This window comes from Leptopilina boulardi, unplaced genomic scaffold (assembly GCF_019393585.1).
Source record: "Leptopilina boulardi isolate dan_hultmark-lab unplaced genomic scaffold, ZJU_Lbou_2.1 LbouV2_278, whole genome shotgun sequence".
Lineage (NCBI taxonomy): Eukaryota > Metazoa > Arthropoda > Insecta > Hymenoptera > Figitidae > Leptopilina > Leptopilina boulardi.
Genome location: NW_026137838.1, coordinates 1777723 through 1790225, shown reverse-complemented (window position 1 = coordinate 1790225; position 12503 = coordinate 1777723). Strand labels below are relative to the sequence as shown.

The 12503-nt window shown below is 22.0% G+C and overlaps 2 protein-coding genes across 2 annotated transcripts in view; one reads left to right on the top strand and one right to left on the bottom strand.

Moving 5' to 3' along the window:
• The window catches only part of LOC127282067 (caldesmon-like), a 329462-nt gene extending 323466 nt beyond the window's left edge, over nucleotides 1–5996 (top strand). The window contains exon 10 of the transcript XR_007843138.1: nucleotides 5770–5996. The gene's annotated coding sequence lies outside the window, so the exon portion shown is untranslated. The remainder of the gene's footprint in view (nucleotides 1–5769) is intronic.
• Nucleotides 1–12503, bottom strand: part of LOC127282065 (insulin-like receptor) — a 94141-nt gene that overhangs the window by 13458 nt on the left and 68180 nt on the right. The window contains exons 5-6 of the mRNA XM_051306137.1: nucleotides 5778–5952; nucleotides 4503–4749 (exon numbers count right to left, since the gene is read on the bottom strand). Of these exons, the coding sequence (XP_051162094.1) occupies nucleotides 4503–4749; nucleotides 5778–5952 (422 nt within the window). The remainder of the gene's footprint in view (nucleotides 1–4502; nucleotides 4750–5777; nucleotides 5953–12503) is intronic.

Below are 12503 nucleotides of genomic sequence, written 5' to 3'. Positions count from 1 at the left end.
ATATTTCTTTATTAATAATATTTTTACTAATTAAATATAAATTACAATTCCTAAGGTAAATATTGTATTCCAACTTTCTTTTTTTTTTTTTTACTAAAAAATAAAGTTATTTTTCAATGAAAGTTTACGTCACTGTACCCTTATAGACTGATTAGATTGTGAAAAAAAAAAAGAAAAAAAAATGAATGGTCAATTGAGTGAAGTTGAATGAATGGAAAAAAATTATGTTTGCAAGAAAGTGATTGAAATGAAAAAAAGAGAGAGAAATATATAGCCTTGAATGAATGGATACGCAATCGAGTCCAAAATAGAAATAATCCATCGTTTGTGTTTACTTGGACCGGATTTACTCGGATAAGCGGAAATCACATATAAGTATATAGCGTGTGTATCACCTCACGTACGCATAAACACACATTAAGTACTTACTCCTCTATAGTACTGTAAATACTTGAAACACATACATACACACCTGTAATTCTACCACCTGTGTTACGTTTCATTAAAAAAAATTTCCTCTAATCACGTTAAAATTTCGTTACAATAAATAAAAATCCCTATTCTCATATTTTGCAAAATTAAAAAAAAAATAAACAAATTAATTTATTCTAAAAACAAAATAATTAAAAATATAATAAATCATTAAATTTCAAAATCATTAATTTATCTTGAAAATAAAAATTTCCTTTTTCTTATTATTTTTGTTTCCAATTAAATTTGATATGTAAATCATGTAAATATTATTTTCAAATTACGACAAATTTTCAATGTCAAACAACTATTTTTTTTTTTTTTTTTTAAATAAAAATAATTTAATCACATATGCATATATAGAGTTAAATAATAATCATAATTTAAAGACGGTGGCATATATTTTAAAGAAAGTTTATTGCACCGCAATCACATTTGAGTGGCTATCACTTAATTTTACGATAATCTGATACTTTCCAGGAATTCAATCGAATAATAATTCTCCAATATGTGTCACTTAAAAACGTTATCGATTTACTTCACCAGAAAGTGCAACTCCATTTTTGCGACAAACAGCCATAAAGTTTCCTTTTAAGTAGAGTTTGAGATAAAGTTAAAAGCAATAAAATCCTTCAATAATTTTACCATAATCCATTATTTATTTTCTGATGGATTTAAAGTGTTCACTTTTATATATATATATATATATAAATAAATATATATCTTCGAAAAGTTATTTATTGCTTCGATTAAAATTTTTTTCACCCCCCTCTTTTTCAAAAAAATTAATTTTTATTAAGAACTCTGCAAAAGGGGTGAGGTGAGGGGGGGGGGAGTATAATAAATAAATAATAAATGTGACTTGAAATTTGCCGCATGTGAGATAAGAAAAAAAAATTCGCTCACGAGAACATTTAAATCAATGTTGTTAAAATTATCCAAATACTTTCGTAAATCAAAACTTGAATTAAGTCCTTCATAAATTTCTCTCAGTGATTAAAAAAATAATAAAAAAAAAAAGAAATACTGATATGGAAAAAGGAAAAAAAAAAACAAATCTTGATATATTCTACTTGTTTAATAATAATTAATACAAATTTTAATTTTAAATGTAAATTTTTCATAATCGAAAAAAATCGAGAGCAAATATTAAGACAAAAAAAAAATAAAATAAAATGCGCACCGTTTCTCACATATTGACCCTTTTTGCGTCTTTTTATTACGATCGTAAACCTCGTTGCTTTTGACGTCACACTTAATGTGACAATTTTAACAACAATGCCATATTCAGAAATTATGTTAGTGCGAACGATGTGTGCAACAAGAATTATTTACAAACTATACTTGTTATTCCTTTGAATATTAGATTAAAAAAAAAAAAAAAACGCAAAAAATATCATTGAATTAAAAATTAAAAAATAATGTTTTTGTAAAAAAAGGAAATAAAATAATAAATTTTTATAATAAAATTCTTCCCGATTTTTTCTTTTAGAAATGTTTCCGATTATAAAAAAAACTTAATTTTCGACAAGTCAGGAAGTATAGTTTATTCAACACACGAGAAACGCTTTCGATCCTTCGAGACTGATTTTTTTTTTTTTTATTTGTGACCTTCCCATTCTTTTCGTTCCCTTTTTTTTAATTTTTTTTGTGTCTGGGATATATTCCAAAGAAAGGATGATCGACAAACGATAGAGGGCGGCGATCATCTTTGTTTTTCATATTTCCGGTGTGTCAAAACATGTTATCTAATTAAAAAATATTCTCTCTCTTTCTCTATCGTCACTTCCTAACTTCTGACCTCTGGATTCGTTCAATTTTATTGCGCGCATCTTTTCTCTCACTTTATAAATAAAATTCGTCTGTAAAATGAAAAAAAAAAACAAAATTAATACCAATAAAAAATTTTTAATAAAAATTAAATTATTAAACGAATATTTATAAAATATAAAAAAAAAAAAACAATCGGAAAATAAATTTGATAAAACGCCGTAGAAAACTGTTCGAGTTCAAAGGTGTTTTTTTCCCCCCCTCTTTTTTTTTAAAATAGAAAATTTAACGGATTTTAACGAGATCTAATTAAAATTGAATAATTTAACTGAATCCTATTAAATTTGCATAGATTTCAAGTAACAAGAAACCATTCCTAATTTAATATACGATCAGATCTGTTATTTAAAGCTTCCTCTCCCGTATATCACACACAAATGAAACAAAAGCGAGGAGAATAAAATTAGTGATTCATTAGAACGTGCGAGGATTGGAAAAGAAAAAGTTAAGTTCATATATAGTTAACGGAAGAAATATATTCACCCGTAAATATATACACAACTAGAAGCATAATATATGCAAACATGTAGACGTTTCTTTATATATATATACAATAGAAATAACCAGTGCACCTAAAGAACTTCATTTTTTTTTTACTTTTCTATTTTTTTTCTTTCTCACTCTTTCTTCTATGATAATGCACGAATAATGTTTGGTCTATAACACGTGTCCACAATAATTTCTATATTTATCCTATATGCTGATAACTGTTTATTGACTATATATATATATATTTTTTTCTCAGTGTAAAATAAGCATAAAAAAAAGATTCGATAAATAATCATGTCCATATATATTGCGGTAGCTTGTTTTACCTTACTTAGCACATATTTAACGAGGCAAAACTAAAAATAGCATCCGGAAAAATAGATGTAGAAAGATATAGTGCATTTTCAAAGAATTGTTCTCTACTTGATTTTTATATAAGAATAATAGAAATTTAAATCAAGATTTTATTTTAATATCAAAATTGAACGAATTTTCAAGAATTTACAAAATTTTAGATTTAAAAAAAATAATAATTAAACTGAAAATAATGATTAAATTCAAATATTCAATTAATTTACTACTATTAAATAAATATTTTCTTAATTTTTTATTTCATTATTTGATACAAATAAATATTTATTCGATAATAGTCGATTATTTGAATCAAATAACTTTTTTCAGTACGTTGGTGAAGTTTGCAACGTTTATGATCAACGATTGAAAAAAAATATATATTTTTCACTCAAAAAAGAATAACTAATTTTTTGCCTACAATTTTTTTTTCAAAAAATTATTGATCAAGAAACGTTGCAAAAAAAATTTTTGGATAAATAATTTGCATAGAAAAATATTTTCTCTTCTCAATCGTTGATCATAAACGTTGTGAACTTCACCGACGTTTTTCAGTGTAGTTTTTTTAAAAAAAATTTCAAATTTAATTTATTGCAAATTATTTAATTTTTTCTCGTTAACTAATTTTTCAGTAATTTATATAAATAAATAAAAATAAAAAAAAAATAGGAATAAAAATAAATGAAAATTAAAAAAAAATACAAGCAAGGTGAAAGTAACTTTTATCAGTGTTTATCGCGAATAAAAAAAAAATGTTAGCGCTAACAATTCTATGAATAACTCGTCATTCATGCAATTAATGAATCGCATCTTTCTCATTCGATGACAAGGTGTTATGTCTCGAAGTTGGCATGTGAATGTCGTACGTTGCATATGTAACTAACTTGCGCGTACGTGACACGAATATTCAGAGAGATAACGACTCATCGATTATCTCATTAAGTCGCCGTTTAATCTAAAGAGAATCTCAGTTGCAGAAAGAAGAGAAGCTTCTACGTTTCGTCGCGCAAGCACGGTAAAAAGATATTTTTTTCCCCACCTATATTTATAATTTAAAAAAAAAATCTCAAATTAATCTCAATAAATTCAAAATTAATTACATTATTTATATTTTTAATTTAACTAATATTGATTTACTATCAATACTATCAATTAATCACATTTCAAAATAAATTAATTTCCCAGTGTCTATATATGTGTGTGTTAATTAAATTAATTACAAAAATTAAATTTAAAAAAAAATTAATTAAATGATAAAAATAATTATTAATTATAAAATTAAATTTTTTCAATTAAGTATTAAAAATGATTAATTTAATTTGAAAAAGTGAAAATTTTCAAATATTTGAATTTAAACTCACCGAAATAACGTGCTCTCCTTTTCCATTCTTGGCAATGATATCCCAGTCGATAGTGTTAGTGTAACAAAGTGCAGGATTCTTCTCGAAACGAACGGAGCCTCTTAAAATATCGGTTAAGGAATGTAGACCGATTTCCTGGAGGTGCATCATCTCAAAAGTCACCAGTGCATAATTGATAAATAATGAATTGCCACGGATCACGGTTAAATTTGGAAAAAGTCGACCAACACTTCGTAGACCGTTCACCCTGAAAAATAATAATAATTATATTAAACTGAAAATATTGATAAAAAACAGATTTTCATTTATTCTTTCAATAATTATTTATTTTAATTTATTTAATTATTAATTTAATTTATTATTATTTATATAATTATTAATTATTTATTATTTATTTAATTATTTTAATTAATTATAATTTTCAATTTATAAAAATAGTTTTGTAATTATAAAAAACAAGTTTTTGAATAAAAAAAAAAAATAGAAAATGAAAAACTCCATATGGGAATTTACATTTTAATATCATTTAAATTCATAATGATTAATTTTTCCATATATCATTTATATAAATAGTTGGAAAATTAATCGATTTTATCTTGATTACGATTTGAAATTTTTCTTTAGATTCGTTTCCTAATTGAAAAAAAAAAAAAAAAAAATGAAAGTTGATTGCAAAAATAAATCTATCTAAATGACACTCTCTATTTGAACTAAAGTCCCATTAAAAGAATTATATGACTTTAAAAATATACTATATTCACATTTCATGAATCGTACTTCCGTGAGGATTTTGCCAAACCGGATGTGCAGGCGATTCGTCTGCCAGATTCTAAATTCAACACACATGACCCTCTTCAATTCGCAATAAACTGGTTTATTGACATTTGAAAAGTGGCAATCAAAGAGCGCGCGTCATTTTAATAAAATTTCACTTCAAGAAAATATACTTATATATTGCTGAGAATTTTTTTTTTTAAATTACTTCATTATAAATTACAATAAATTGAATTTTATTATTGTGAATTTTTATGGAAAAATTTTAATTATACAAAAAATTATTTATTCACTGCAAAAAATAGGCAATCGTTTTTTCAAAATAGTTATTAGAATTTGGAATAATTTTCGAAACTTTTGATGTTTGGAAAAATAAAATATTGGAAATTTTTTTTTTTCGAATTTTTGTCCTCCAAGAATTTTACTTTTTGCAGTGTTAATTTTTTTTGTTACAAAAATTATTTGAAAAAAATATTATGAATTTTTGTTTTAGATTATTACCTGTAAAGTACGAGATATTCCGTGATTTCGACAAGATCTGGAAACGTAAGATTCGAAAAGGCAGAGTCGTTCGCATGATCGATCAGTAAAATTTGAACAAATCCTTCGACGACTCGACAACCTTGAAGTCTGCTGAACTCGCTAACTGAATTGCGTATGTCTATGCTTTGGCACACTGTAAACAAAAATAAAACAATAAAAATTTAAGTATTAGATAAACACACGCATAAAATTTTTTTATTAGTATAAGGAAAATTAAAAAAAAAAATCATAAAAAATAAATCAATAAATTAAAAAATAAATATGAAAAATTTTAATCTTTGAGATTTTTTTTTTTTTGCATAAGTAAAATTATTTAATTAAATAATTTCGTTATTTTAACAAAAATAATTTGGGCTACATCAAATAATTTAAATAATAAACAATTTAGGCACAAAATAATTTTGGTAATAAATAATTTAGACATGAAATAATTTGGGCAAAAAATAATTTCGATAATAAATAATTTGCACAAAAAATAATTCAGAAATAAATTAATTAGGACAAAAAATAATTTAGAAATAAAATAATTTCGATAATAAATAATTTGGATATTAAATAATATGGGCTAGAAAATAATTTAGGCAAAAAATAATTTCGGTAATAAATAATTTGCACAAAAAATAATTCAGAAATAAATTAATTAGGACAAAAAATAATTTAGAAATAAAATAATTTCGATAATAAATAATTTGGATATTAAATAATATGGGCTAGAAAATAATTTAGAAATAAAATAATTTGGACAAAAAATAATTTGGGCAAAAAATAATTTCGGTAATAAATAATTTGCACAAAAAATAATTCAGAAATAAATTAATTAGGACAAAAAATAATTTAGAAATAAAATAATTTCGATAATAAATAATTTGGATATTAAATAATATGGGCTAGAAAATAATTTAGAAATAAAATAATTTGGACAAAAAATAATTTGGGCAAAAAATAATTTCGGTAATAAATAATTTGCACAAAAAATAATTCAGAAATAAATTAATTAGGACAAAAAATAATTTAGAAATAAAATAATTTCGGTAATAAATAATTTGGATATTAAATAATTTGGGCTAGAAAATAATTTAGAAATAAAATAATTTAGAAATAAAATAATTTGCACAAAAAATAATTCAGAAATAAATTAATTAGGACAAAAAATAATTTAGAAATAAAATAATTTCGGTAATAAATAATTTGGACATGAAATAATTTGGGCTAGAAAATAATTTAGAAATAAAATAATTTGGGCAAAAAATAATTTTTAAGCTAAAAAATAATTTATGAATTTTAGCCAAACAATTTTTGGGCACATTAATTAAATTAAATTTTTATTTTTCTAATAATATTTATTGTGTATAATACGTTTTTGCAAACATTCTCGCACATCGACCTTCTCATGGTTCGCGTCTTTCTATGCTAGAGTGCGACCTCGATACACACGATTCAATGCCGAGGTCAAGGGAGTTCAACGTTTAAAAATAATTTCATCGTTCTCACAATTTAATGCTTTAATTTAAAGCTCCGTCATTCATTCGGATATGCACGCGAGTGTTTGCTAAACTTCCCTTTAAGAACAAAATTTTTCTCCTCTACTTACAGAGAGAAAAATATAGTATATATATTTTCTTTTCTCAAACAAAATAAACTATTTTTTCTTTTAAATTAAATTTTTTTTTTTATCTCAAAAATTTTGATCAAAAATTAAATTTTTTAATCACATCAATTAATTATATAATAAAATATTAATTAATAATAAATAATTAATAAAATATTAATAAATAATAAATAATTAATAAAATATTAATTAATTAATAATAAATAATTAATAAAATATTAATTAATTAATAAAAATTTCTTTGAAAATTCAAAATTACTTTTGACAGTTATGATATATAGTAACAATGAAAACAAAGGTGGAAGTCTAATTTTTATCATCTTGCAAATTAATTAAAATCGCGCATTGATAACAAACAGTAGTGTGTGAATTGCAATTAAGGACTTCACACTGCGAATTTTAAACGGGAGAGAGAGAAAAAAAAATAATGGCCTTGGTGAAAGGATGAAATGTTTAGCTCAATGTTTATTCACTATTAGCTAATGAGCATGTAATCTTTTATGCTGCATCTTCTACTTAGTGCATTATCTCACATTACCATAATTAATAGTCGACATTAAAACACATTATAAGTGTCTTAAAAATCATATTATAATACCATCTAAGGACTTTCATTTTTTTTTTTTTTTTTTAAATCATTCTTCCTCAAATATTACAGGAAAAAAATTGAAAATTTTATTTTTTTTATCGAAAATACATTATTAATAATTATTAATTAATTTATTTTATTATTTAATTATTAATTAATTTATTTTGTTATTTAATATATTTATTATTTTTATTTTTTTGTTTAATTAATTTATTTATTATTTTTATTTTATTATTTAATTAATTTATTTTATTACTTTTAAAAATAATTTCTGTAAAAATAAATCCAATTTCAACCAAACAGAAAAAAATTCCAAAAAAAAGATTTATAAACGACATTCGTGACTTTAGTTCATAAATATAAACGTTTTATACATTTCTTTTTATTTCCTCTTCAAGTTTTTCTTTTTCTTTTCTTTTTTTTTGATAATAGCAATAAATAAATATGTACGATTTCTTTATACGACATAATTAATTGGCAATGTTAAATAGACATAGCGATAATATCCATAAATTCCAACAATATATATATATATATACAATGTATTTACGATTATTCGCTTCTTATAAACTTCATAATTCTCTTATTGCACATTACCAATGTATATATAAAGGTAATAAATTCTAGTGCAGATTAAAGGGTATAGATTGGAAAATTGCTCATGGGAATTTAAAAAGAGAAATTACAATGTGTTCTTAACTTATAATGTTATAAGTAAAAATTTCCGGCACTTGGTACATTGAAAAAAAATTTATTCGATTCAAATAATCGACTATTATCAAATAAATATTTATTTGTATTTAAATAATTATTGTTTAAGTCAATTAAATTGTAATTTTTTTTTAAATACAGAAACTATTAGTTCAAATTATCTAATTATTCAATTATCGTTTATAATAATAATAATAATATAATAAATAAATAAAATAATAATAAAAATTATTTGGTCCAAGTAAATATTTATTTAATTCAAGTAATCAATTATTTGCATCAAATTAAGTTTCAAATAATTTTTATCAAATTCTAAAATTCAATTTTTAAAACATTTTTAATTCTCCCAATTTAAAATATTTAAATAAAATTTCTTGGATAAATTTCAACACGGAAAAAAATATTTACCCTGAAACAGGGAAAAATGTTTCACTAGAATAGCGAAAGATTTAATTGAAGCAAGTAAAATTTTTTGCTACTATAGTGAAACGTTTCAAGATAAATATTTTTTTTTCCCTGAAGGAATAATTAAAGAATTATTCAAATTTACATTTAATATCGAATAAAAATGTAAATAATAAAAAATAAATAAATAAAAATCATATATTGTATACAGTGATAATGTGTTGTGACGGTGCAATTCGTAACGAATCATAAAAGAGAGAGAGAGAGAGGGAGAGAATATAAAATCTTTGCCAACTCGTCTTGGGAATGATTCTCATGATTCATGGTTGCGATTTCATGGTAGATGTACCGTGATAAAACAATTACTTTTCTCTTAACTGATGACGTCAATCGCGCAAACCACAATTAAAACTTCATTATATTTTTTTTTTCGTCAACTAAAAAAAAAAAAAACACTATTTTTATCTCAAAACTTTCACAAATCCATGAAAAATCGTTTACAATTTTCTTTTAAATTGTATATACAAGAAAAATTTTACTTTAAACATTTTTTTAAGAAGAAAGTCTTATTTTATTTTTATTTTTCAAACCTTTTGTTCTATATATGAGCGATTCCACGTGAGATTTACCTATGACCTTTTAAATTCGTCTAAATATATTTTTTTCTTATTCTTTGCAGAAAAAAAAATTTTTGAATTTGTAAACAATCATAAACAAATTAAATTTTTTTAAATTTAGGCGCGATTTTTTTTTATTTTTTTAAATTTTTACACACATGAAAATAAAAAGAAAATTTTGTAATAAGTTTTAGAGTTTTTTTTTTAGAGTGGGCCTGATAATCCTTTTGTTTATATAATTTGTTTAAAAAAAAAATTTTAGTTTTTTTTTTTAATTTTTCATAATGAAAAGTGTTTTTGACACTAGGATCTACTAGTAAACTCATAGAAAAGCAAATTAAAATACATTTTATTTTGAAAAATAAAAAAAAACTAAAAAAAAGTAAAAATTTTTTTTTAAAACAAATTATATAAACAAAAGGATTATCAGGCCCACTCTAAAAAAAAAAACTCTAAAACTTATTACAAAATTTTCTTTTTATTTTCATGTGTGTAAAAATTTAAAAAAAAAATAAAAAAAAATCGCGCCTAAATTTAAAAAAATTTAATTTGTTTATGAAAAATCGTTTTTTTTTAAACAAATTCAAAAATTTTTTTTTTAGTTAACATATTTTGAAAGTCGATAAAAAACTGAAACTTTTTTGTATTTTAATCATAATTCCTAAATTCAGTACTTTTAGAGTTACATGTCATTGAAATTTTAATACCAAAATGGATTAAAATTAGCAAAATTGGATTAAAATAATAAGCGTTGCAGCTTATTTTAATACCTTAAAATTTTCTGTTTGTATTTCAAAAAAACGTGAAAAAATTAGATTTTTAAAAATTCATAACTCGAAAATTTGAGCACTTATAAAAAAATTAAAAAAAAATAAGTGAACCTTTTTTTTCTACAAAGAATAAGAAAAAATATATTTAAACGAATATAAAAGGTCATAGGTAAATCTCACGTGGAATCGCCCATATATATTGAGATATCGATATAATATTATATTGATCGATGAATTTGATAAATAATTTAAAATATATATTACTTTCATATATAAGAAAATATATCGTTCATCAAAGTAATAATTATTAAATCTCTTTAACGCTCAACGATAAAACAACAATGTTGCAAATGATATGTTGAACATAATGAAGAAAAATTTATTTTAAACCCGTTTTACTGGTCTTTACTTAAAGTTTATCTGTACTTACAATCAAGTATATATACATTGTATATGGAATGTAAATTTATGATATGATATTATATATACTTTGTATATTATAAAATTTGTACTCCCCCTTTTGTAAGTGTACTTTTTTTTTTTTATTTATCACTAATAATATCTTCATATCTCTCTTGAAAATTTAGCAATAACAATAAATAATAACGCTATATATATATATAAAATTATTTTAAAGCAGTTATACCGGATTACTAAAATTAATTTTTTTTTCAATGGTAAAATATAACTTGATTTAAAATAATATTCAATTTTCAAAGATTAAACAAATAATTAAAATTAATAATATAAAAAACAATTAAACAAAAAACTTGTTTTTTTAATTAATTGTTGTTGAATATTGAGTTTCTGAGTATAAATATATTTTTTTCGAAACTTTAACAAACACGACTAATCCATCTAATGTGAGGAAATATTTAAAATAATCCTTGTAATCTTTTTAGACGCATATAATTATCATTTTATATATATATATATATATATATATATATATAACTGCACTCTATAATGTATAAAATCAGTAATCTCGTGTGTAATCCATGTGATCCGAGGCAAACTGTTACAAAATCGCTATAATCATGCATCAACGATGTAACTCCTGTATAATCCGTAATAAAACCCAGGTGCATTTCTTATGGGGTCCTAAAAAAGTTATTTAACATTTTCTTCTCATGAAATACAATCATAATAATAATTTACGTGTAATTTTGCTATTTTTCAACTAATACGTTTTAAATGTCTAATTATTATTTAGATTGTAGTAAAATTATAAAGTTCAAAAAAAAAATTTCATAAAGTTACACTGAAAAAAAAATTTATTTGATCCAAATACCGGTTGTATTTGGTTATTATCAAATAAATATTTACTTGAATCAAATATTTCTTATTTGAGTCAAATAAATGGTATTTGCTTCAAATACTGAAATATTTGATTCAAATAATAAATATTTGATTCAAATATTATATATTTGATTCAAATAATAAATATTTGATTCAATTAAATATTTATTTGATAATAACCAAATACACCTATATTTGAATCAAATAAATTTTTTTTCAGTGTATACTGAAAAAAAATTATTTAGTTCACATAATTAATTAATTTGCTATTAGAAAATAAATCTTTATTTTGACCAAATAGTTTTTTTATTTGAATCAAGTATTTTTTATTTGAATCCAAATATTTTTTTAATTGAATTCAATAATTTTTTTTATTTGAATTAAAAAAACTGTAATCGAATATAAATAGTTTCTGTATTTAAAATAAATACCATTTAATTGAATAAAATAATAATTATTCTATACAAATAAACATTTATTTTGATCAAAGTAATTTTATTCTTTGAATGAACTAAACTGTATTTAAACCAATAATTTTTGCATTTGACTCAAATAAATTTCAATTGACCTAAAATAATAATTATTTGAAACAAATAAAATTTAGTTAACTTAAAAAATGTTTATTTGTATACCAAATAATTTTTATATTTGTATCAAATAAACTGTATTCGTATCAATCAGTTT